This window comes from Globicephala melas, chromosome 2 (genome assembly GCF_963455315.2).
Source record: "Globicephala melas chromosome 2, mGloMel1.2, whole genome shotgun sequence".
NCBI lineage: Eukaryota > Metazoa > Chordata > Mammalia > Artiodactyla > Delphinidae > Globicephala > Globicephala melas.
In genome coordinates this window covers 19870434-19897861 of record NC_083315.2, presented here as the reverse complement: position 1 = coordinate 19897861, position 27428 = coordinate 19870434, and the positions used below count along the sequence as shown (strand labels likewise).

Here is a 27428-nt window from a genome sequence, read left to right as displayed (position 1 = left end):
TAAATCAACTATACCTCAATTAAAAAAAAAAAAAACCCAAAGATACAAGTGTTGGCGAGGATGTAGAGAAAAGGGAACTCTTGTGCACTGTTGGTAGGAATGTAAGTTGGTGCAGCCACTATGGAAAACAGTATGGAGGATCCTCAAAAAATTAAAAATAGAACTACCATATGATCCAGCAATTCCATGTCTGGGTATAAATCTAAAGGAATCGAAATCACTATCTTAAAGAGATATCTGCACTCCCATGATCATCACAGCTGTGCTCAATCAGTATCAAAGATCTAACGTTTATTGTAAGCAACTATACACGATATAAAGAAAATGTTGGTTTGTTAAATTCATATTGTAGGCTTAGGCAAATGACTGATAAGTGATTTGGTGCTGGGCCAATCACGTACTACAAACCTTTCTTTTCTCTGGCTGAGATTCAGGGAGATTTCCTTTTACCTTAGAATATTGCATTGCTATCAATATTAATTCACATTAAGACCAACTGTGCAATGATAGGCATTGCTTTATAGATATTAATAAGACTTGAACGTTTTGGTAGATAGATGTTTCAGATAAAGGTATACATATGATTTGTAGCTATAAAGCAGATGAAAGGTAGGTTCACAATTTAGTTCAAAATGACTATAGAATCAAAATTTGGCATAATGCATCATGGCTCTGTTCGAGAGATGGAAGCTTTTTATTCCCTCTCCTTTTAGTACCTGTATGGCCTTTGATCATATTTTTAGTTTTGCCTTTAGAAAAATCTAGATAACCCAAGTTACTTGGAATGAAATGCTCTGAATTCAAATAAGGATCTTGGTATGTTCTATAATTAGTTACATGGTTGATTATTCTTTAAAACGATCCCTTTGATTCCATTTCGTAGGATTACTGAACATGGGGAAGGAGGAGGCCTCTCTTGAGGAAGTGGTAGCCTATCTCAACCAGATCTACTGTGGGCAGATTTCTATTGAAACCTCCCAACTTCAGAGCCAGGAGGAGAAAGAATGGTTTGCCAAGCGGTTTGAGGAACTGAAAAAGGAGACATTTACCACAGAAGAGCGAAAACATCTGTCAAAACTAATGCTAGAATCTCAGGTATAAAAGTAGCAGCTAATATCAAAGAAACAGGTCGATTCATTTTCTACAAAGACATATAAATATTGAAGAGAGGGAGTTAAGACATGAACTCTCTGAATGTAGCCCCATTTACCCCATGGCCTCAACACAAGGGGCAGGGTAGCACATACCACTTTATTCTAAGTAGAAGAAAGTAGATCACCAAACAACAGAACTATTGGTGCTTCTCAGAGTCAATATGTTTTATGTATTTGTCTATTCCCTCTATAGAAGCCTGCAAAATCCTTAAGATCTTATTTCTCTTTTTCTTACCTGAAGTGATAGAAAAAAAGGAACTGTATGTGGAAGAGGCTCTCAATACAGATTAATGGGATTGAATGTCTGTCAGGGCTGTGATCAGGACTCGGGCATATCAAGATGACAAGAAACCTGTTCCCAGTAATGTGGGTGGTTGGCTAATTTGCAGCCCAGATGAAATGCTATTGTAGAGCCCTGTACTGAAACTCAAGTCATGGGAAGGGCCCGGCATTCTGAGGGGATTCCTGCTGGGGTGAGTTCTTCTACCTACCACTCAGGTTGTTTTCTCTGCATCCCTGCTGCTGTCTGGTGTCCTCGGCAGGGCTTTCCTGCCTGGCTCTGGGTGACTTCTGTGCATCTCTGCGGTCGGTAGTGAAGGAACCCTGTTGCAGCTGCTTGACGTAGTGTGGGGTCTTCTTAAACGTGTTTGACTTTGACCCAAGTAGTTAGCTGTCCTGTAACTGATGCGTCTGACGTGGTGTTCCATAGGAGCTTGACCACTTTTTGGCCACCAAGTTTGCCACGGTGAAGCGATACGGAGGCGAAGGAGCTGAAAGCATGATGGGCTTTTTCTATGAGCTGCTGAAAACGGCGGCCTACAGCGGGGTAACCGATGTCATTATTGGGATGCCACATAGAGGGAGGCTGAACTTATTGACAGGCCTTCTGCAGTTCCCTCCAGAGGTAAAAGACATTCTATGTTTTCCGCTATTCATGTACAATTGACTGTAAAAGAATAAAACCAATGGTAATAACTGCTTTTAGAAAACCAGCCAAGCATATGAGCCATTTGTCCAGGAGACAGCTTAGTTAATTTGTTTTTTGATCTGAATTTTATTTTATTTGTTTATTTTTATACAGCAGGTTCTTATCAGTTATCTATTTTATACATATTAGTGTATATATGTCAATCCCAGTATTTCAATTCATTCCCCCACGCCCGATGCCACTTTCCCCCCTTGGTGTCCATACGTTTGTTCTCTACATCTGTGTCTCTATTTCTGCCTTGCAAACTGGTTCATCTGTACTGTTTTTCTAGATTCCACATATATGTGTTAATATATAATATTTGTTTTTCTCTTTCTGACTTACTTTAGCTTAGTTAATTGATGAAACCTGTTGCTGTTGGATGGCCCTCTTCTTTTTCCTTTTGTTTGTTTATTCTTTTGGCCGTGCCACGTGGAATGTGGGATCTTAGGTCCCCAACCAGGGATCGAACCCGCGTCCCCTGCTGTGGAAGCACGGAGTCTCAACCACTGGACCACCAGTGAAGTCCCTGGACCTGGCATTTAGGTTGATTTTCTGTATCAACTTACAGAGATTCTTCACTCAGGGAAGTTAAAAGTTAGTTTGGGGCTTCCCTGGTGGCGCAGTGGTTGAGAGTCCGCCTGCCGATGCAGGGGACACGGGTTCATGCCCCGGTCCGGGAAAATCCCACATGCCGCGGAGCGGCTGGGCCCGTGAGCCATGGCCGCTGGGCCTGTGCGTCCGGAGCCTGTGCTCCGCAACGGGAGAGGCCACAGCAGTAAGAGTCCCATGTACCAAAAAAGAAAAGAAAGTTAGTTTGTTTCCTACGGATGATGCAAACAGATAAATTCTGTTTTTCGAAGCATGCTTTCCCTATTTCATAAAAATCATTCAAACAAACACAAAGATCTGTACAATTTGATACAATTTTACCTTACAAAAAAGTCATTTTTACCTTCCACTTATTTGCAGTTTCTAGTTAATAGATTGTATGAAACTAGTAACACATTGTTATCTCAAGAGACCCCTCTAAGTGAGTGGTTTTATGGGTTATTGGATCTTGGTGTTCCTGTTCTGTCCAACTCAGCTGCTCTGTAAGTCTCGAAAGACTTGAGGGTCAGGATGGAAGATTCGATGTCAGGGAGCATCAGAGGGACTCAATGTCTGATAAGGTTGTAGCCATTACGCGTGGATAAACCTCATTACTGTTCTTGGCCCGGAGATTAAAAATAATTATAAATGTTAAAGGACCTTTCAAAGTTAGATGGAGTTAATGGAGCCTATGGAAGGATGTGTTATCCTTGAGAATATTAGAAGAAACACATGGGAACCCTAGTACGCTGTTGGTGGGAATGTAAATTGGTGCAGCCACTGTGGAAAACAGTATGGAGGATCCTCAAAAAACTAGAAATAGAACCACCATATGACCCAGAAATTCCATTTTTGGGTATATATCTGAAGAACATGAAAACACTAATTTGAAAAGATATATGCACCTCAATGTTCATAGCAGTATTATTTACAATAGCCAAGATACAGAAGCAGCCTAAGTGTCCATCAACAGATGAATGGATAAAGAAAATGTGATACACACACACACACACACACACACACACACACACACACACAGGAATACTACTCAGCCATAAAAAAGAATGAAAATTTGCCATTTGAAACAACATGGATGGACTTGCAGGGTATTGTGCTTAGTGAAATAAGCCACACAAAGATAAATACTGTATGTTGTCACTTATATGTGGAATCTCAAAAATAAAACAAACTAATGACTATAACAAAAAAGAAACAGACTCACTAAGAGAACAAACTAGTGGTTACCAGTGGGGAGAGGGAAGGGCGGTATAGCAGTAGGGGATGGAGAGATACAAACTACTTTGTAAAAAATAAATAAGCTACAAGGATATATTGTACAACACAGAGAATATAGCCAATATTTTATAATAACTATAAACAGTATAATCTCTAAAAATTTTGAATCACTACGTTGTACACCTGAAATTTATATAATATTGTAAATCAACTATACCTCAATTCTAAAAAAATTTTTTTAATGAAAAAAATATATGTGATGTTATGTCTAGGGGCCAAGCTTTACCTTTAATATTCATACCTCAGTGTTTCTGATGCTAAGAGACTGGTAACCAGCTTTGAAAAGACACCTTAGTAAAGGTAGAATATGACAGAATAAAGTAATGGACAGATGGAGACATGTGCTTAGATACCTGCAGAAATTTTCTCTCTCTTTCTTTTTTTTTTTGGCCTGCTCCATGCGGCTTGCGGCTTGTGGGATCTTAGTTCCCTGGCCAGGGATGGAATCTGCGCCCTCGGCAGTGAAAGCGCAGAGTCCTAACCACTGGACGGCCAGGGAATTCCCCTGCAGAAGTTCTTAAACCAAAAATTGCATTCCTAAAATATCCCAGACAAGACAGTTACTGAAAGACACAGAAGTGATTATCAATGATCATATTTGCGAGAAACACACCCATCCCTATACTGTGTGAGTTTGTATGCTCCTATTTGCAGATAGGGAAATAAGAAGCTTTTGTGAACTGGAGAAGCTTTTGGGTCATTCAAACCATTTGGCCAGTAGAGAATAGCATGCTGTTTTTGGTAAATACCTTGGTTTGAGACCCAGATTTTTAGCCGAGGACCTTTAAACCATCTAGTTAATTTCTCTTGCTCATTCTTTTTTTTTTTTTTTTAAATCTCAAACTCCTAATTTATCCCTCCCCTTCCCCTTCGGTAACCATAAGATTGTTTTCTATGTCTGTGAGTCTGTTTCTGTTTTGTAAATAAGTTCATTTGTATCATTTCTTTTTCCTATTCTTTTTTTATTTTTGGCCGTGCCGCGTGGCTTGCAGGATCTTAGTTCACAGGGACTGAACCTGGGCCCTTGGCAGTGAAAGAGCAGAGTCCTAATGACTGGACTGCCAGGGAATTCCTGTATCATTTTTTTAGATTCCACACATAAATGATATCGTATGATATTTGTCTTTTTCTGTCTGACTTATTTCACTTAGTATGATAATCTCTAGGTCCATCCATGTTGCTGCAAATGGCATTATTTTGTTCTTTTTTATGACTGAGTAATATTCCAGTGTGTGTGTGTGCACACACACCATATGTTCTTTATCCATTCATCTGTCAATGGACGCTTAGGTTGCTTCTGTATATTGGCTATTGTAAATAGGGCTGCGATGAACGTTGGGGTGCATGTACCTTTTCGAATTAGAGTTTTCTCTGGATATATGGCAACTCTAGCAACTCTGTTTTTAGTTTTTTAGCTTGTTCATTTTTAAAATGGGTAGTAACATCTATGTCATAGAAGACTGTGAAGATGAGGTGACAGAATGTATGCAGAGAAGTCCTTTGAGAATTGGACAATATAGTTTTTAAGATGCCACTTGCACTAAGCAGTGTATGTTATCCCCTGACTAAATGGGATTAACTTCTTATTTGCCTCTCTACCTTTAACAAGAATAATACAGATTCTTTTGGAAAATACATAATAACAGGTGCATTTAAGAAAAAATATTTTGCTTATTGCAAGGCAGAAGTATCTTACCATCTGCATCAGGCTAGACTCTTCTGAAAGTGTTGGAACTTCATATGACTGAACATCTCCAAATAGTTCTGTGCATTCGAGCAGTTACAAGTGTGTGCTTATCTTTATTTATTTAATTTTTGGCTGTGTTGGGTCTTCATTGCTGCCTATGGGCTTTCTCTAGCTGCGGCGAGTGGGGGTTATTCTTCATTGTGGTGTGTGGGCTTCTCATTGCAGTGGCTTCTCTTGTTGCGGAGCACGGGCTCTAGGTGCATGGGCTTCAGTAGTTGTGGCACACAGGCTCAGTAATTGTGGCTTACGGGCTCTAGAGTGCAGGCTCAGTAGTTGTGACACACAGGCTTAGTTGCTCTGTGGCATGTGGGATCTTCCCGGACCAGGGCTCGAACCCGTGTGCCCTGCATTGGCAGGAGGATTCTTAACCACTGTGCCACCAGGGAAGTCCCTATTGTGTGATTTAAATGAACCACCTCTTACCATTTTTTCTTGTACGTTTATTCGGCATAGCTGATGTTCCGTAAAATGCGAGGCTTAAGTGAATTTCCGGAAAATGTCTCAGCCGCTGGCGATGTCCTGTCTCACCTGACGTCCTCGGTTGACCTGGACTTTGGCGCGCACCATCCCCTCCACGTGACAATGCTGCCGAACCCCTCACACCTGGAAGCCGTTAACCCTGTGGCTGTTGGGAAGACTCGTGGGAGACAGCAGTCCAGGCGGGATGGGGACTACTCTCCAGACGGTTCGGCTCAGCCTGGGGACAAGGTCATTTGCTTACAGGTACTAGTAGCTTCAGGAAGTGAGGCCTGAGGTTGGAAAGACCAGGAAGTAAGAATGTCCAGGATGGTAGTTACGACAGGAGATGGCAGATGTTCCAGATGAAATTGAGATGAACTTTTGGGAAAAGAAGATTTTTGGGGTTCTTTAAAAAATTAATAGCAGATGTGAGGTGGTGTAGTCTCAAGGCAACTGACTTTTATTTTTGACTGATGTTTTAAAAAATTCTTCAATTAATTTTTTTATTGGAGTATAGTTGATTTACAGTGTTGTGTTAGTTTCAGGTGTACAGCAAAGTGAGTCAGTTATACATATACATATATCCACTCTTTTTAGATTCTATTCCCATATAGGTCATTACAATATAGTAGGCTCTTATTAGTTAACTATTTTATGTATAGTAGTGTGTATATGTCAATCCCAATCTCCCAATTTATCCCTCCCCGCTCAAGGCAACTGATGGAGGTCTTCACTGTGTTTTTCCTTTCTTGAGTTATGAATTAATTAAGGGGATATAGACCGGCATACCTGCTACTGTTAAGAGGACAGATGTCATTACTTCTCTGAAATTATAACTCTCTTGGAAACGACGTGGTATCCGTCTGTCTAACAAGACTGCAAGAGTCTGGATTTATTTTATTTGCTTGTTTGTTTGTTTTCCAATGAAGGTCTTTGGCATTAAGGCAAACAATACAAATTATATAATGTATTGCTTCCTCTGCCCCCCACTTTTTGGTAGCCCAACAGGTATACTTTAGAGGTTTAGATTGTGGGTCACATTTTTCTTCTGCAAGTATTCATTTAAATATGAACGTTTAGGGACTTCCTTGGTGGTCCAGTGGTTAAGACTCTGCACTTCCACTGCAAGCCGCGAGGGTTTGGTCCCTGGTCGGGGAACTAAGATCCCACATACCACGCCACAAAAGTAAAAACATAAATATGAACCTTTAACTACTGGATAACTACTAATTAATCCTGGATATCAGTAACTGAGTCTTCAACCCCAAAGGAAATTAAGTAAATCTACAAGGCAGTAGAATATTTGGCTACATATACAAATAACCACATTATCTTACTGTTAATTTTCCATGGGCCAGAAACTTGTAGTAAATAAATCGGGGGTAAGCAGGATTGGATTTGATTATGTTATAGTATTTCTAAATAGAAATCTTCAAATCATTAGCCAGACATTCTCTTCACCTTTCACTTGAATTCATGAGACTAAAATATTTCAGTCACTCACATTTCCCCAGTACATTGAGCTGATCTTAAGGCTGATTCCTGAAGGAAGAGGTGAAAGTGCCATTTTCTTTGAAGTGAAAAGAAACCGCCCTCTTCTCTCTACTTTGTGTTCCCAAGACATTTTGCCCTGCTGTGTCTGCCTGGGTCTTGCCTCACTCAAGTTCAAAATTCTAATTTATTGTGGGAACTTGAAATTCGGAGTCTATAAAATCATGGTGGGTGAGACTCCGGATACTACTTTTGCCGTCTGTCTTCTGTTCATCTTGGTCCTGAATGTGGTGGAAGTGGATCGTCACATGTGATCCTCTGTGTGTGTCCAAGCCCCCTGCTGTGTTTGGCTGAGCAGTTTCCACCGCCCACAGCATTCCTTGGGGCTTATGGACCCGACTCCTGCAGAGCTTTATGGGCATCATGGAGTGTTTTCTCTTCTAAGACAGGAAATAAAATTAGCAGATGACACATGGCTTTAGTGCCAAGAACCCTAAGACTATGATAAAATGACGCAAGTTATGAACAGATGTTATGTTCTCAGCAATGCCTCTCCTGTAAACGCTTTTGTAAAGGAGTGGAAGAGACACCCAGCTCTCTTCCTTGCTTTACTGGTCTCCTTTTACATCATTACTCCACAGGAAGTCCCATCAGCAAGGAGGCCAAAGGGTGTGGAGTGTTCAGATGCTAGGAACCCCTTGACCCTGTGTGGACTGCCGTGCAGCTGAGGGTTGGACTTGACAGTGTAGCCCGGTGTAGAAAAGACAAGGATTCTGGAACCAAGAAGCACTGAGTTCAGATCCTGGCTTTGCTGCCTTCTAGCTTGGCGTGCTTGGTTCTGTTCCTCAGGTTCTCTGAATCTCAGAGGTCAATGGGAGTAGGTTACATTCCTTATAGTGTTCTGAGGATTAAATGAGAACATAGTAAGTTCGTTAACCCAGGCGAAAGGCTTGGAGGGGTGGGGAAATAAGTCCAAAAAATGGAGGCATCAGGACTTTCCTGGCAGTCCAGTGGTTAAGACTCCACGCTTCCAATGCAGGGGGCACAGGTTCCATCCCTGGTTTGGGAAATAAGATCCCGTGTGCCATGCAGCGTGGCCAAAAAAAAATGGAGGCATCACAGAAGGTCTAGTCCTTGGCACGTGAAATACGTACTCTTTCTGAACCTTGGTTTTCTCATCTGTGAAAAGAACAGTGGCGATTCCCTTACCTGGCCCCTACACCTGATTGTTGAATGGATCAATGGAGATAATGTACATAGCGTTGTGGAGGTGACGTAAGGGTATGTTATCACTACGTCTGGATATTCCAAAACGCCAGTCATCCCTGTAGGCCCTAGCAATGGGAAGGTGTGGGCTGGAGATTTCGCTAAGCAAAACAGTGCTTCCTTTCTTAGCCAAAATGTTTTACCTATATACAAATTACTCTTTTAGGACGTCTTCACTGTCATTAAAAAAATCTGCTTCCAAGGATTCCTTCTTTTTATTTATTTATTTATTTATTTTTGGCTGTGTTGCGTCTTTGTTGCCGCACGCGGACTTTCTCTAGTTGTGGTGAGCGGGGGCTACTCTTCGTTGCGGTGCACGGGCTTCTCATTGTGGTGGCTTCTCTTGCTGCGGAGCAGGGGCTCTAGGCACTCGGGCTTCAGTAGTTGTGGCTCGAGGGCTCTAGAGCTCAAGCTCAGTAGCTGTGGTGCACAGGCTTAGTTGCTCCGCGGCATGTGGGATCTTCCCGGACCAGGGCTCGAACCCGTGTCCCCCCCTGCATTGGCAGGTGGATTCTTAACCGCTGCGCCACCAGGGAAGCCCAAGGATTCTTTCTTCATTCATATTTAGGTCTTTTATTTCTGCTATTATTAGAGCCACAATGGTTACCATATCAGGTCATTTTAATTAATTAATTAATTAATTAATTTGGCCGCGCTGTGCAGCCTTCAGGATCTTAGTTCCCCGGTCAGGGATTGAACCCGGGCCATAGCAGTGAAAGCGCCGAGTCCTAACCACTGGACCACCAGGGAATTCCCCATATCAGATCATTCTATTCTCTAGCTGAGCATTTTGGCTGTTTATGATAGTAGCCTTTTATTTAATAGCTTTTTAATTAAAATGCATTTGTCATATAACATCATGTAAATTTAAGGTGTACAACATATACCTTATTGATATAACAGCCTTTTATACAGCATGAAGTCAGTGGAGCTCATACTTTCTCCTAAGGTCTGCAATTCCCTCATTATTTACTTTCAAGTTTTCTAAAAAAAATTTACCCCCTTTTCTACCACTTTCCGTTTACCAGTTTTTTTGTTTCTTTGTTTTTTGCGGTACGCGGGCCTCTCACTGTTGTGGCACGTGGGCCTTTCACTGTTGTGGCCTCTCCCGTTGCGGAGCACAGGCTCCGGATGCGCAGGCTCAGCGGCCATGGCTCACGGGCCCAGCCGCTCTGTGGCGTGTGGGATCTTCCCAGACCGGGGCACAGACCCGTGTCCCCTGCATCGGCAGGTGGACTGTCAACCACTGTGCCACCAGGGAAGCCCATACCAGTTGTTTTTCTTAATTAATTTTTTATTGAAGTATAGTTGATTTACAATGTTGTGTTAATTTCTGCTGTAAGCAAAGTGATTCACTTATACACATATGTATACATTCTTTTAAAAATGCTTTTCCATATGGTTTATCACAGGATATTGAATATAGTTCCCTGTGCTATACAGTAGGACCTTGTTGTCAGGTTTTGTGCTATTATGATCTAGCAGACTTCACAAGTTCTGGAAGAATAGCACATTTCAGAGATTCTCTTACAATAGTATTTTGCTCTTTCCCCAAAGCCTCCTTTCACTTGTGTATGATATACTTACACCCCCATGCTCCTGTCTTTGCTGTCACATCATTCTCATTTATGTTCACAGTGGTGGCTAATACACCCAGTGGGAATGAGGTGATGTGAGCTACACGCAGTCTCGTTTTGGGGGGGAAATGATTGGGGAAGAGTGAGAGTTCGAAGCTGTGCATTGGTCTTAGTGTCTTGCAGGCTGTTTTCATGATTGCTTTACTAGAGTTGATTTTCCTTCTACACCTCCAATCACCCTTCTGTGGTGCTGCTGTGAACACTAGCATGTTGATGGGGATGTGAGAAGTGATGGGTGTAGGTGATGATGTGGGGCGGAAGGAATAGGTCAACTGGTGGTGGCTGCAGGAGGAAAAGGGCTGATTTAGCATCTTTGAAAGCTGCTTGAGATCAGCCTAACCATTCTAGGAAATCCTATAACTGGCAGATTTTTAGGAGGGCAGGGGAGCAGTGAGAGCATGGTTGTTTTTATTCCTGTTACTATTGAAAACCTAAATTTCTCCATCCCTTACGTTCATTTTCTTTTCTTCTCCCCCATGATCTAGGTTCACGGTGATGCTTCTTTCTGTGGTCAAGGAATTGTTCCTGAAACATTTACACTCTCTAATATCCCGCATTTCAGAATTGGTGGGAGTGTCCATTTGATTGTCAATAACCAGCTGGGTTACACCACTCCTGCAGAAAGAGGAAGGTCTTCCTTATACTGTAGTGACATTGGTATGTAACACAGGGAAGAGTTGATGCTCTGGAGTCCGACAAGGAATTCCTGGAGAAACTTCTAGTTCACTCAGAACAGTGAGCCTCACTGCTGGTCCCATTTTAAATTTTGGATCAGATATGGCCAGTGGTCACCAACAGTGTTGTTAATATTCCTTTTAAAGTCTGAGTGTGATCTTAAAATCCAAGGAAATAAAACAAGAGTAGAATTTAGAGGGTGCAATCTCAAAATGCTGAAGTATCTAGTTGAATGATCTGCTGGAATCCAGAGATAACACAATTAGTACAGCTAGAGCAATTGTCTTTAGGATAATCAGATTTGGAGTACCCAAGATCACAGTCAAAGAGGATATGTTCAACCGGTAAACTTGGCCAAGTGGTCTGGTTGGAAATCAGATGTGAAGAAGCAAAGTCAGCTTGTTTTAACCTGTGGAAACTAGTAGTATTCAAAGAAACACAGGGCTTTTTATTATTCATTCCCTATTTCACAGAATTTCCAGAACTGTTAGATGGTAAGAACTGCTCTGTTTTTATATCCAGAGCCTGGCCTGGATGCCTTTTGGGGCTACCTATATGAATTTTTTGTAATTAGTTAGGTAGAGATTTGAAAATTCATTCTCAATCTTCTCTTTGGAGAAAATCAATTTTTTTCTTGGATACATCCTTTAATGACCCTTTTATCTCAGGAAGAAAGATAATAGTCATGATGATAATAACAAATAAGTATCAGTTATGATGTACCAGGCTCTGTTAAGCACTTTATATGCATTAACTCATTGCCTCTTTAGGACATCACTAAGAGGTAAGAGCTATTATCCCAGTGTTACAGACAAGGAGACTGAGATTCATAACTTTACCAGGATCACACAGAGCTGGGACTTGAACTCATGCTTGTCACCTGGCCTCTAAAGTGCAGGTTCTTTTTTTTTTTTTTTCATAAAGTGCGGGTTCTTTTTGTTTTTTTGGCCTCACCGTGTGGCTTACAGGATCTCAGTTCCCTGGCCTGGGATTGAACCCAGGCCACGGAAGTGAAAGCCCAGAATCCTAACCATTAGGCCACCAGGGAACTCCCAAAGTGCAGTTTCTTAACACCCAAGCCAAACTACCCCTAAGGACAAGGGCTGTCTCCCCATGCGGGCAACAGGACTTGGGGGTAGGTTCATGGGTTGACTAGCCGGTCTCATCTCCAGCTCCTCTGCCTCAGGGAAGCTTGTGGGCTGCGCCATCATCCACGTCAATGGAGACAGCCCAGAGGAAGTGGTCCGGGCCACGCGACTGGCATTTGAATACCAGCGCCAATTCCGGAAGGATGTGATTGTTGACTTGTTGTGCTACAGGCAGTGGGGCCACAACGAACTGGACGAGCCCTTCTTCACCAACCCGGTCATGTACCAGATCATCAGGTACAAGGATGAACCGTCATGCGATGTGCCCTTTCCCCCACAGTGCTCACATTATTATTTGTGTTAGACACTCTCCGGTAGGGTGACCAGCTTTCCCAGTGTGTCTGGGACATGAAACTTTCAATGCTCAAACTGGGACAGACCTGGGCACACTGGGATGGTCATCCTATGGGTCGCAGGAAAGCGCCCCATGTTCTTCCAACTCTACATATTTCCTCAATGAATAGACAAAGGGCAACTTCACCCCCTCACTTAGCAGAGGGAGGACTGAACAGAAGACGTAGGCAGAACCTTGCCCGAAGCTGCTCAGTGCGACATTGACAGGAGCAGAAACAGAACCTCCGCGATTCACTTCTGCGAACTATAGACGTGGACCTGCTTTGTGCCTTGGCAAGAGGTTACGTGATGGATTTTAACGAAGTTCTGAACTACACTGTCCAAAGTGGAAGCCTCGAGCCATAAATGGCTGTTGGACACTTGAAATGTGCCAACTCCTGAAGGAGATGTGCTGGGAGTGTAAGATATACACCAGATTTCAAAGACTTAGTGTGAAAAAAAGAGTGTAAATGATCTTGATAATAATTTTTATATTGATTAGGTATTGAAGGGACAATATTTTGGGTATATTGAGTTAAATCAATATATGATTAAAATGAATTCCACCTCTTGCACCTTTTCTAATGTGACCACAGGGAAATTTTAAATTACACATTGTTTGCGTTACATTTCTGTGGGACAGTGCCGAGTCAGAAGGTTCACGTGATGGCGAGGAGTGTGTTCCTTCGGAATTTCCTATTTATGTATTTATTTATTTGGCTGCACCGGGTCTTGATTGTGGCACGCAGGATCTAGTTCCTGGACCAGGGATCGAACCTGGGCCCCCTGCATTGGGAACACGGAGTCTTAGCCACTGGACCACCAGGGAAGTACCAGGATTTCCTTTTCAGATGCTAGGAAGTAAAGTAGATCCCTCTTTCCTGCTTTATTTCCTCATAGACATAAATTAAAGCAGAGGAATAAACTTGGTGATATTTTATGGGCCTTTCTGGTCGTGGGTAGCAGACTGCCCTTGGAAGAACAAATCTGGTTTCTCCATTTAGCTTTGAACTTAGCACCTGAATGACTTGATGTGACTCAGGACCCTGCTTTTAAAAATATATCCTGTCTACCTCTCACTTTTTTCAGGATTAAATATAATGATCAATGTGACCAGACTTGCAAGTTTAACGTATTAAGCGAATGCAGGGTAGCATCATCGTTATTTCTATTGTTGTAAAACCCGGATGCTGAATAGTTACAGGCTTCTTCAAGCAACCTGAAACAGATGTCGGCAACTTATAGGTCCAATCCTTTTTGAAATAAAGGGATGCAGAACAGGTAGACAATATAAGTCAGCCTTGTAAATAACTGTCCAGAATTAACAGTTTGTAAGAAAACTCTACTACTCATTACTTCTGCCTGACTGTAGACAAAAGCTTATAAAGGTAAATTTGTGGGCTTCCCTGGTGGCGCAGTGGTTAAGAATCCACGTGCCAGTGCAGGAGACACGGGTTCGAGCCCTGGTCCAGGAAGATCACACACGCAGTGGAGCAACTAAGTCCGTGTGCCACAACTACTGAGCCTGTGCTCTAGAGCCACAACTACTGAAGCCCGTGTGCCACAACTACTCAAGCCCATGCTCCTAGAGCCCGTGCTCCGCAACAAGAGAAGCCACCAGGATGAGAAGCCCACGCTCCGCAACGAAGAGTAGCCCCTGCTCACTGCAACTAGAGAAAGCCCACAGGCAGCAATGAAGACCCAACACAGCCAAAAACAAATAAATAAATAAATTTAAAAAAAGAAAAAAGATAAGTTTGTTTTCACTTGCTTGCCTGAAAGAGGTGGATACTCACCACTGCCTTTAAAAAACAAATTTATTGGAGTAAAAGTCACATGACATAAAATGGACCTTTTATTTTTTGGCTACACCACAGGGTGCGTGAGATCTTAGCTCCCCGACCAGGGATTGAACCCGTGCCCCCTGCAGTGGAAGTGTGGAGTCTTAACCACTGGACCGCCAGGGAATTCCTGTATCTGTCTCTTTGATTTTTACAAATCATACTGATTTTTGTTTCCCTTTTCCTTGGACAGAGCCCGGAAGAGCATCCCCGACACGTATGCAGAGTACCTTGTGGCCAATGGACTCATGACCCAGGAGGAGGTGTCGGAAATCAAAACCTCCTACTACGCGAAGTTAAATGGCCATTTAACTAACATGGCGCACTACAGCCCCCCTGCCACGAACCTGCAGGCCCACTGGCAGGGCCTGGTTCAGCCAGAAGCTTGCATCACCACCTGGAACACAGGTGTGCCCCTTGACCTCCTGCGGTTTATTGGCAGGAAGTCTGTGGAGGTGCCGGAGGAGCTCCAAATACACAGTCACCTTCTGAAGATGCACGTGCAGGTAGGGAGCCCGGGAATCTCTGGGTATTGTTTGTCCATCTCTCACAGCAAGGAATTGCTGTTGGTCTGGTCTTGTTCCTTGGCTAATGCACTCGGCAAGTATTTATTGTGAACCACTCCTAGCGGTGTTTTGGTACTGCTCGTCAATTAACTCAAATTTTGTCTACTTTTTTTTTTTCTTTCTTTTTTTTTTTAACCTACTTCTATTTTTCCTCCACTTATTCTTTCAGTCATTCATTAATACATTATATGTACAGGTACTGCGTGCACATTATTAGAAACACAGCCGTACAGGAATGCCCTTTGTGGTTTTTCTGAGCAGTGAGCAGAAGACACTTCCATTTTGAGGAAGGTGGTCGGGGTTTGGCTTAAATAAAATAAATAAAAATCAGCACACACACTCCCGAAAGGCAACCATTTACACCCTTAAGCATGTCGAGGTTTTACATGTTGTCTCATGTTAAGGATGGATTGACAAACTGTCATGGTTTGCCTGTGGTTTCCTAGAACGTGGGACTTTCAGCACTAAAAGCAGGAGGAGAGCAAGGAGATACAGGTCTTCATCATTCTTGAACTTGGATGAAGACACGATGAACTCTGGATTATTTTTAAAACACTAACTTCGTTTATAAGTTTCTATTATAGGTATAGAGACTATTAAAACAATCTGTGTACTCACCATCAGGCTGAAGACGTAGAATATTACCAATACCGTTCCTCTCTCCCCTCCCTGATAGAATATTACCAATACCGTTCCTCTCTCCCCTCCCTGATAGAATATTACCAATACCGTTCCTCTCTCCCCTCCCTGACCTCTCCTCCTCCCATCCATCTGCCCGGTTAACTGCTCACCAGAGTGCCGGTTTGTTTCGCCTGCTTTCATATGTCATGTACTTGCTGTCATACTCCGATGTTTCCTTCTGCACTATCTGTCATATTTAATGTTATGTTTTTGATTCTTAACCATTGTTGCCTTACATTTTTTGAACTCAATGTGAAAAAGGATGGGAACTCTTAAAATTTTCTTTTCCCCTCCCATTCAATTTTACAGTCCAGAGTGGAGAAAGTGATGGATGGAACAAAGTTAGACTGGGCCACAGCAGAAGCTCTTGCCCTAGGCTCATTACTTGCTGAAGGTAAGACGTTTCTGTGTAGCTGCACAGAGGGTACGGGGTGCTTTATATAACATTTCTTAGATGTGACGCCTGCAGTTTTGAGTTACAACTACCTTGTATTGTTTTTATTGACTAGAGAGGTTCTCAAACGTGTTAACGTTTCTTACCTGAAAACATTATTTAATCTTGGTATGTCATGTTGACAATCTTCATCAGCGAACAGACTATGGAAACAAAGGACTCAGTGCTGGATGTATTGGAAAGACATTTTCCTTTAAAAATTGTAGGATGAATGATGACTCTTCATTCTTAATTAGACTATGGAGTGTTGAATATAGGACAGGTTTTTTGTTTTGTTTTGTTTTTTTTCTGTGGTACATGGGCCTCTCACTGTTGCGGCCTCTCCCATTGTGGAGCACAGGCTCCGGACGCGCAGGCTCAGCGGCCATGGCTCACGGGCCCAGCTGCTCCACGGCATGTGGGATCTTCCCGGACCGGGGCACGAACCCACGTCCCCTGCATCGGCAGGCGGACTCTCAACCACTGTGCCACCAGGGAAGCCCAGGACAGGTGTATTTTAAGAAGGATAATCTATTGTCCTAAGGACAGTTCTCAGGATGAGCCGATATATAAGAATTCAGGGTCACCAGGCCTTATTATTACTTAGGTTATTCATGGGAATCTGGATTTTTTTCTTTTCCTTCTTGCTTGCTTTAAGGTTTTAACGTCCGTCTGAGTGGCCAAGATGTTGGCCGTGGAACTTTTAGCCAGAGGCACGCAATGGTTGTTTGCCAGAAGACCGATGACACCTATATCCCCCTGAACCATATGGACCCTAATCAAAAGGGCTTTCTAGAGGTAGGCTGTTTTATTATCTAGTATAAACCTCAGGTGCTGGTGATTATAGCTACAGGCTTCTTAGACCAACTAGAAACAGATGTCGGAAACTTTGGGTTCAGTCCTTTTTGAGATAAAGGGATGCCGACCGGGTAGACAATGCCCGTCTATGTACTTGGAATGGAAGTAACAGACTAGCGAGTAGACTAGAGCTGTTTTACTGTGGCTACTTATCTGTAATCATGTAAATGTCAAATGGGTGTTCATTTTGTGAATCCAAAATTGATTATGTAACCTGCTCATTGCTGAATTCATCAAAGTGAGTCGAAGATGTGGATAATAAGCCAACATTTCTTGCCGACTTAAAAAAAAAACCCACCGACTTAAGGTTACTTTATTCCCTAGAGTTTAGCGGGCTTGATGAATGTATCCATTGCCATGTCTTTCTCTGTGCCAGTTGCTGAGTTAGATTCATTAGAGTCAAGAGCAGGGCCTGGGTCTTTTCATTTTTGTTTCTCCAACAACTAGCATAGTGCCTGGCACATGGAGTTTATGAAATTATCCTTTAAGGTACAATTAGTGGTGTGTCATCTTTTTTCCTACTCTAGCCATTTGAGAGTATTGGGTTCACTGATACTCGATTTTTTTTTTCAATAAATTATTTTATTTATTTATTTTTGGCTGTGTTGGGTCTTTGTTGCTGCGTGCAGGGTTTCTCTAGTTGTGGTGAGTGGGGGCTACTCTTCGTTGTGGTATGCGGGCTTCTCTTTGCGGTGGCTTCTCTTGTTGCGGAGCACGGGCTCTAGGCGCGCAGGCTTCAGTAGTTGTGGCACATGGGCTCAGTAGTTGTGGCTCACAGGCTCTAGAGCGCAGGCTCAGTAGTTGTGGCCCACAGGCTTTGTTGCTCCGCTGCATGTGGGATCTTCCCGGACCAGGGCTCGAACCCGTGTCCCCTGCATTGGCAGGCGGATTCTTAACTGCTGTGCCACCAGGGAAGCCAAATACTGAATATTTTTTTTAAAAATTCACTTTGTGAAAAGCAAGCTTGCAGGACAATTACTTAAAGGACATGCAACTCATCTTTTCTTTAAGTTAGTCTAAAATCCCCTCCTTGATCAGTATCAGATTGGTGACCTAGATACTGAAACATTTCGTATTTTCTCCACCCGATGTCTTTTATTGATTTGTGATTTGATATATAGTATCAGTTAATTTTGAATATCGCTATTTAGAAAGCCCCAAGTAAACGTCTCACATCTGTTATGGGGATACTGTCAAAGATTTCATTTATTACCCAACACTTTGTCCTTTATATGAAGACCCTAGGGGGGACTCCTGCTTGATCTTGGTATTGAGAGTAGTTGTAGTTCCCTGAGCAGTGGCTCGTCTTTATTGTGTGTACATCGAAAATTCTGCAACCGATCAACCTCCCCTTATCAATAATGGCTTCTGGGAAGGGGTAGAGGCCATGGCAGCCTCAAGAAAGTAGGTTACCAGGTTGTATGTTTTCCCCAACGCTGTTGGGTGTGTCAATCTATTTATTTTCTTTCTGCCCACCTACTTTTTTTTTTGGCTGCACAGCGCAGCATGTGGGATCTTAGTTCCCTGACCAGGGATTGAACCCATGCCCCCTGCAAAAGAAGCATGGTGTCCTAACCACAGGACCACCAGGGACTTTCCTGTCCACTTACATTTAAACTATCATTTTGTGTATTATCTATATTTACAGGCCATCTTAAATAATTTTTGGAATAAATGAAAGCATTAATAGATTCAACAAATTAATGTAGATAAGGGTATACAAGTATATGAAGTACAATAGATGCATAGGAGAAGGGGCAGCTAGGTTACTTGGGAATTAAAAGGAAGAGCTTTAGCGAGGAGGCCAGATTTGCGCTGGGACTTGAGGGACATTTGGAACTGCCTGGTCTAGTAAATGTAGGGAGAACGTTCTAGGTGGACACAGTAGTGCATACATAAGCTGTGAAGTAAGAGGCCCTGACCTCATGCTCAGGGAACTACCTATAGCTTCATGTGACTGGAGTTTATGCTGCAAAGTGGATACAGAAGTAAAGGAAGAGACGGGCCAGTCAGGACTACCCACGTTGTGAAAGACTTTGAGTGTTACGTAGAAGAGAAACCATGGAGGAATTTTGAACAGGCGATCAGATTTCCATGTTAGAAACAGCACTCCTGATGATACTTTGGAAGCCTGAGCTGAAGAAGGGTGAGACTTCGGACAATTTCTAAGGAGCCTTCTCAGTCATCTAGGCAGGAAATCCTGGAGCTGTGAATTAGGGCAATAGCAGTGCAGAGGGGAGATGGGGCCAAGATTTGAGAACTAGTCAGAAAACAACAGCTATCAGACTCAGTGGTAGGTGTAGGGAGTGAAGAAGACCAGTACTGGTACCTCCTAGCTCCCTGACTAGGACAGCTTGCATAAGATGATGGCATTTACCCAAATAAAGAGTAAGGGAGAGGAACAGGTGTGGTAAGGAAAGGTGATGGACTAACTTTTGGGCGTTAAACTTTGACATAGATATTTCAGGTAATTAGATATGTATGTCTGGAGTTAATGAAGGAATCTGGTCTTGGATGTCTATTTGGAAGTCATCAGGGTGCAGGAGTGTTTGAAACCACAGGGGTGGAGAATCTCTCTGAGAGAGCAGAATGAGAACAGATAGGGTCCTGGGAAAAACAACTTTTAAAGGGCTGGCAGAGAAAGCATTTTCCCAAAAGAGCATCCAGAAAGGCAGGAGGAGAACTTAGAGTCCCCGTGTCATTGAACTTAAGGAGGGAGGAATCTGAAAAGAGGAAGAATAACATGGCCATTCAATTTAGCAACTGGAAGGTCAAGGTTGACCTCCTCTAGAGCTATTTCTGTGGAGTGGGGAGAGCAGAAGCTAGATTTTACTAGTTGAAGGGTAGATAGGGGTTCAGGAGGTAGAGACAACTAGATTAGATAATTCTTTCTAGAAGCCTGACTGTTACAGGAAGCAGGAGCTAGAGAGCACTGGCCAGGGGAATATTCTTTGTTTTTTGTTTTTATTTTTTTGGCCGCACTGCGTGGCATGCGGTATCTTAGTTCCCAGACCAGGGATCAAACCCGTGCCCCCTGCATTGGGAGCACAGAGTCTTAACCACTGGACCCCCAGGGAAGTCCGTCCTTGTTTTATTTTTAAGCTTTTGATTGTTCATTTGCCAAGAGGAGAAAGCCAGTGAGGAGAGGTTCAGAAAAAAGGAGTTTGGTGATGAGCCGAGTGAAGAAGCAGAAAAAAGGTATGGATTAGAATATGAGTGGGTGTGTCAGCCTTGGGTAGGAAGGGAGATGGGGAATGAGGTGAAGACGCAGAGGTGCAAGTAAAGCACTCAGTTCAAATCCCGTTGACCACAGACTCATGGATCTGAGAAATACAGTGTCTCTTTTCAAGTTAATGTCTTATAAAGATCATAATTGAAATCAAATAGAAATCAGGAAAGGTAACATGCATAATCCCGCCATACTAATACATTATCTGTTTTCATTTTTTGTTGTTGTCATTGAGTGCTTATCCATATAAATCATGCATTTTTATGGTTGTAATCATAGTAGAGATGAAATTTTTTTCCAGAGTTTTTTTTTATTAAAAGCTTTATTGAGATAAAACTCATAGAATTCAATGTTTCAATGTGTACAGTTAAGTGGTTTTCAGTGTATGCAGTGGTGCAGCCATCACCACTATCTAATTTTAGAACATTTTCATCACCCCTAAAAGAAACCCATACTTATTAGCAGTCACACTCCATTCCTTCCTTCCCTCAGCCCCTGAAAACCACGAATCTACTTTCTGTTTACATTGATTTATCTATTTTGGCCTTTTTATATAAACAGACTCATAAATATGTGGCTTCTTATGGCTGGCTTCTTTCACTTAGCATTGTGTTTTCAAGGTCCATCGTTGTTGTAGCATGTGTCAGTATTTTATCCCTTTTTGCTGCCAAGTACTATTCTATAAATATGTAACTTAAGGACTTCCCTGGTGGTCCAGTGGTTAGGACTCCGCGCTGCCACTGCAGGGGACGTGGGTTTGATCCCTGGTTGGGGAAGATCCCATATGCCTCGCAGCATGGCCAAAAAAAAAAAAAAAGTAACTTAAAAAAATTTTTTTAGAAAAATGTTGAAACAAACACAAAATTACAAAAAAGTTGGATGTATAATGCAAAAGGAACTTTTTCTCATTCTGAGACATTTGAGCCATCCAGATGGAAACATCACGTTGCCAGCCTGATGCTCTACATGTGTATTTCCTGCAAACTAGGTCATTCTCCTACATTACCCCAATGCAACCATCCAAGTCAGGAAGTTAACACTGAGACATGAAGACATCTGGTCCACAAACCCAGTTCAGAGTTGTGCTGCCTTGAACTGTCACATCTCTTTAGCCTCTTCAGAGATGTAATTTTATGTTCTGCTTTTTAAATCTTAACATGTGGTGATGATTCTTTTGCTTTATCATGCAAACAGGATATTAGAATAATGGATTCCGAAAGGTAGGCCTTTTTCAAGTAACTTTCCCCCCCTTTGTTTGTCTGTTTGTTTGTTTTCAATTAATTTTTATCGGAGTATGGTTGCTTTACAATGTTGTGTTAGCCTCCACTGCACAAGAAATGAATCAGCCATACACATACAGATATCTCCCCGCTTTGGGACTTCCTTCCCATTTAGGTTACCACAGTGCATTAGGTAGAGTTCCCTGTGCTATGCAGTATGTTCTCATTAGTTGTCTATTTTATACATAGTATCAATAATGTATATGTGTCAATCCCAGTCTCCCAATTCCTCCCTCTCCACCTCTTTCCCCCTTGGTATCCGTACATTTGTTCTCTATGTCTATGTCTCTATTTCTACTTTGCAAATAAGATCATCCATACCATTTTTCTAGATTTTTAAAAATTTATTTATTTATTTTTGACTGCGTCAGGTCTTAGTTGCAGCACATGGGCTCTTCGTTACAGCGCGTGGACTTCTCTCTAGTTGTGGAGCGTGGGCCCTGGAGCGCAGGCTCAGTAGTTGCGGCACGAGGGCTTAGTTGCCCCATGGCATGTGGGATCTTAGTTCTCCGACTAGGGATCGAACCCACGTCCCCTGCATTGGAAGGCAGATTTTTAACCACTGGACCACCAGGGAAGTCCCTCCCCCCACTTTGTTTTGTGACATTTTTTAAAAAGCTCTTACGACACCATTTTACTCTCAGCTTCAAAGGTGGAGCATCTGAGAAGTTAATTTTGCTTCTCCTTCAAGAAAATCTTTAATGTCCATATTCCAACCTTTTGTATGTCTTCCTCTGTTTGCCCCAACTTTTCCCATACACATCATTCATGGAGAGCAGGAGATGTCCTCTCTCAAAGGGATGCGGGGATGAACGAAAGCACAGCTGCCCTCACGGCCCTCCTCCCTTTTGAGCAGTTGGTACTAATATGATGCTTTACTTTAACTGATTCACATCCCATCTTCCCTGCACGACGGTTCTGTTCTCCTCCTTTGCCCTAGGTCAGCAACAGCCCACTGTCGGAAGAGGCCGTCTTGGGATTTGAGTATGGGATGAGCATCGAAAGCCCTAACCTACTGCCCATCTGGGAGGCTCAGTTTGGCGATTTCTTCAACGGTGCCCAGATCATCTTTGACACGTTCATCTCTGGAGGTTGGTGTTGGCCTATGGGTGTGTAGTGGACGTGTGGCACCAGCCTCACGGGGACAAATGACAGAAAAGGGGCCATAACTGCTTATGAGACTCCTGTGTACCACGGCATCCCCCCACTCCGAGAGTTGGGAGCCTGTTCTGTCATCCACTGGGGCATGGCAGCTATCAGGCAGTTAAGTAAGCTGCTAGGAAGAGCACGTAAGTCCTCTGTCAGCAGGAGGGCCTGTGTCTCCTGGGGAATGTGCTTGGCTGTAGTGATGAATGGTGCAATGAAAATGGTTTTGGGAGTCCAGCAACAAACTAACGTGTCTCACCGCCCAGTCGCCCGGGCTGTCCTGCACCTGCGTCGTAGCGTTCTTACTCCCGCTGCTGCTTTGCAGGTGAGGCCAAGTGGCTCCTCCAGAGCGGCATCGTGGTCCTCCTTCCTCACGGGTATGATGGGGCTGGACCAGAGCACTCATCTTGTCGAATAGAGCGTTTCTTGCAGGTATGTCCACTGCCTTCTGGATTCCACGAAATGTTTCCCTGCTTTCTAGGTGCTTTGAAATAGAACTGCCTCCTGCAAATACCTAATGTGAACCTTGGACTTTAAGACATTGTAGTATTTGAATGAAACAGATTTAATGCAATGTCAATCAATATTCCTTGGAAACGTGATGCCTCAAGCATGTTAGTATCACGGTTTTACAGCAATGAAAGTGCTTCTTCTTTTTTTTTTTTTTTTTTTAGTATTTATTTATTTAGCCTGTGCCGGGAGTTAGTTGCAGCATGCGGGATTTTTAGTTGCAGCATGCGGGATCTTTAGTTGCGGCACGCGGGCTCAATTGCGGCATGCGTGCGGGATCTAGTTCCCCTACGAGGGATGGAACCTGGGCCCCCTGAATTGGAAGTGTGGAGTCTTACCCACTGGACCACTCAGGGAAGTCCCTGAAAGTGCTTCTTATGCGGCAAATATCAGTAGTTTCTGAGTCAAGCTGATCATCGGAGTCATCTAGGGGCTTTTTATAAACAGAGATACAGTGACCAACCCCAGATCTAAGTAGTGATAGTATTTTTATAAAATGATTCGTGACCATTAAAAAATGTTAAACAACAACCGAGAAATTACCATTGTTATCTTTTGGTAAGAATCATTACCAATGCCTCTTTACGCATATTTCTAATATTTTATTATGAAAAATTTCGAACATACAGAAAAGTTGAAAAAACTTTACAGAGAGTATTCATATGCCCACTTGCTACATTCTACCGTTAATATTTTATTATATTTGTTTTACCATGTATCTATTCATCTGCCATCCCTCTATCCATAAATCCATATAATTTTTGGATGCATTTGAAAGTAAATGGAGACATCAGTACACATCACCCTAAGTACATGAATATCATTAATTATCTTAGCATACAGGCAGATAAAATATATAGAAAGGTGATAGATTAGTAGATAGGTAGATAGAACAGTAGCTAGATAAATGAATATAACTGGTTGGTTGGTAGATAATGACAGAGAAATCATTTCATAAAAATTAGATTACAGAAATAAATTGGAGGTAAATTAAAGAACTAGCTGTGAAATACAAAACTACAGTTTTTCAAAGAAATATATGAATGAGCATGCAAGAGATACAGTTTGGGAGTCATCAGTTTCCAGATGATATTTAAAGTCATGAGACTGGATGAAATTATCAAAAGAATGAGTAGTTAGAGAAGAGCAGCTGCCCCCAAACTGAGCCCTGGGATAGACCAGCAGTTAGAGGCTGCAGGGAAGGAGAACACAGGAGGCTGAGAAGGAGCAACCAGTGAGGCTGGAGGAAGGTCCTAGAAAGCAAGTGAAGGATACGTGTTAAGAAGGAGGACGTATCAAGGCCAGTCAGGATAGGACTGAGAATTAGCCGTTGGATTTAGCAATAAAGGGTTCATTTGGTGGTTGGTAACTGCAGTTTGTTTAGGTAGAGTGGTATTAGGAGTATATGGAAGGAGGAAAGTTTAACTCTTTTGAAAAGTTTTGCTGCAAATAGAACAAGGAAGGGGGAAATTTGCACCAAGAGAGGTTCTTTTTGCTTTTTTTTTTTTGCGGTATGCGGGCCTCTCACTGTTGTGGCCTCTCCCGTTGTGGAGCACAGGCTCCGGACGCCAGCGGCCATGGCTCACGAGCCCAGCCGCTCCGCGGCATGTGGGATCCTCCCAGACCGGGGCACGAACCCGTGTCCCCTGCATCGGCAGGCGGACTCTCAACCACTGCGCCACCAGGGAAGCCCTTGCTTTTGTTTTAAAGATAGGAGAAATAACAGCATGTTTGTATGCTGATAGGAATGATCCAGTAGAGAAGAAAATATTGATGTAGGAGAGAGAGTAGAATGACTGGAGTGATGGCCTTGAGAAAGCAGGATGGGCTGGTGTCCACTGCACAAGGGATTGGATCAGCTCTAGACAGCAGCATGGCAGGTTCCTCTATGGTGATAACCAGAAGGCAGAGAATACGATGCCAGATGATAGAACATGGGAGATGTTGTGGTGAAGGTCTGAGGAGATACTCTTGGGTCGTTACCCGAGAGTGATGATGCAGGAGGAGATCCTGGGTTAAAGCTGTGAAATAGTCATCTGGAAGAGGAGGAGAATGAGTGAATTAGGGAAATAGAAGATAATAGTCTAAGAGCACTGAGGGCCCACTTAAGATTCTTGGTCAAGATTTTAAAGTGAGATCCATCAGTGTGATTGTGTGTTTTCTCCAGCTTCATTCCCTGCATAGGTGCAGAAATGGGACAGATGGAAAGTTGAGATTAACTCGGCTTGTGGTTTGGAGTGAAAAAATGTCAAGGGAGTCAAGGGTGTATGCAAAAGAATGATTATAATGATTGACTATGGAATTTAGCTTAAGTAAGGAGGAGGGAGGAGATGTGAAGGGTGAAGTCCCGTGAAAAGGTGATAGGATCAATATGTTGGTGGTATTGATGAGGCTGAAGGATTGATGGAGTCAAAGTGTTAAAGGGAATTGAGCTAGAAAGGTAGGAAGTGGTGGTCAGAGTGGAATGGATAAAGTAGAGCTTATGGAGAGATCCCTGTCATTGAAACCAGGATGTAGCCATGGAAATGGGTTGTTGAGGTAGGATGGAGGACAGAGTGATTGGAGGACAGGAGTTCAAGGAACCAAGTTGCCAGGGTTTTGAAAGGACCATCTACATATGCATTAAAATTACCAAGTCCGTGTTAATAATTTTCTCAAACCTACTTCATAGGATTACTGTGAGGCATAAAGGGTCAATATATGTAAATGCTTAGAACAGTAATCGACATTTATATGTTTGCTGTTTATTATTTTTATTATTATCGTTTCCTGTGCTTGCACTGGGATTACCTCAAGCTCTTTGTTTACACTACTAATTTTATTTTTAGCCCTGCAAAAGAATTAATATATCGATATGTAAAGTGAAGAGTGTTTGCTGTGTATATAAGCACTTGCTTACTTCATCTTCTTTCACTGTGATTATCTCAAGCTCTTTGTTCATGCCATTTCTCTCTTTTTTTCTTTTTTCTGGTACGCGGGCCTCCCACTGCTGTGGCCTCCCCCGCCGTGGAGCACAGGCTCCTGACGCGCAGGCCCAGCGGCCACGGCCCACGGGCCCAGCCACTCCGCGGCACGCGGGATCCCCCCAGACTGGGGCACGAACCCGCGTCCCCTGCATCGGCAGGCGGACTCTCAACCACTGCGCCACCAGGGAAGCCCCATGCCATTTCTTTTTCGTCCTGTCTGTTCTGCTTCTTGATGTTTCTTATTTATTTATTAGGTTTGTAATGGTTGAGTTTGGTTCTCACTTGGTTTTCTTGGCATTGCACTCACCTTTCTTATCTAATTCTACTGTGTTATCTTTAAGACTATCTGCCCTTTAAAACACTGTTGTTCTTTAAAATTGTGGTAAGAACACTTAACATGAGACCTACCCTCTTAACAGATTGTTAAGTGTGCATTGCAATACTGTTGACTGTAGCTACTATGTTGTACAGCAGATCTCTAGAACTTATTCATCTTACATAACTGAAACCTTGTACCCCTTGACTAGCAACTCTCCATTTCCCCTTCCCCGCCCCTGGCAACCACTGCTCTGCTTTCTGCTTCTCTGAGTTTGACTATTTTAGATTGCTCATATAACTGGAATTGTGCAGTATCTGTATGTCACTTAGCATAATGTCCTCAGAGCTCATCTGTGTTACTGCAAAGTGCAGGATTTCCTTCCTTGAATAGGCCGAGTAATATTACATATATAGATAAAAATACCTGTATACCACATAGCACATTTCCTTTATCCATTCATCCATAGATGACCATTTAGGTTGTTTGCACATCTTGGCTATCATGAGTAGTGTTGCAATGAACATGGGAGTGCTAATACCTCTTTGAGATCCTGATTTCAGTTCTTTTGGTTAAATACTCAGAAGTGAGATTTCTGGATCATACAGTAATTCCGTTATTAGTTTTTTGAGGAGCCTCCAAGCTGTTTTCCGTAGTGACTATACCAATTGACTTTCCTACCAACAGGGTACAAGGGCTCCCTTTTCTCCACATCCTTGCCAATACTTATGTCTTTTGTTAAAATTGGCTGCCTTTTGCCTGCTATGTTCCTTTCTTTTTGTCCCCCCCCCTTATAAAAAGTTATAAGGGGCTGTATAATATTTACATTGTTGCTATA

At 42.7% G+C, this 27428-nt stretch overlaps 1 protein-coding gene across 2 annotated transcripts in view; it reads left to right on the top strand.

The window, feature by feature from the left end:
* Positions 1 to 27428, top strand: part of DHTKD1 (dehydrogenase E1 and transketolase domain containing 1) — a 51732-nt gene that overhangs the window by 15937 nt on the left and 8367 nt on the right. For both annotated transcript variants that reach the window (XM_030836949.2, XM_030836951.2), the window contains exons 3-12: positions 884 to 1095; positions 1864 to 2058; positions 6209 to 6478; positions 11094 to 11265; positions 12470 to 12668; positions 14799 to 15111; positions 16162 to 16246; positions 16944 to 17083; positions 22593 to 22743; positions 23124 to 23230. In XM_030836949.2, the coding sequence (XP_030692809.1) occupies positions 884 to 1095; positions 1864 to 2058; positions 6209 to 6478; positions 11094 to 11265; positions 12470 to 12668; positions 14799 to 15111; positions 16162 to 16246; positions 16944 to 17083; positions 22593 to 22743; positions 23124 to 23230 (1844 nt within the window). The remainder of the gene's footprint in view (positions 1 to 883; positions 1096 to 1863; positions 2059 to 6208; positions 6479 to 11093; positions 11266 to 12469; positions 12669 to 14798; positions 15112 to 16161; positions 16247 to 16943; positions 17084 to 22592; positions 22744 to 23123; positions 23231 to 27428) is intronic.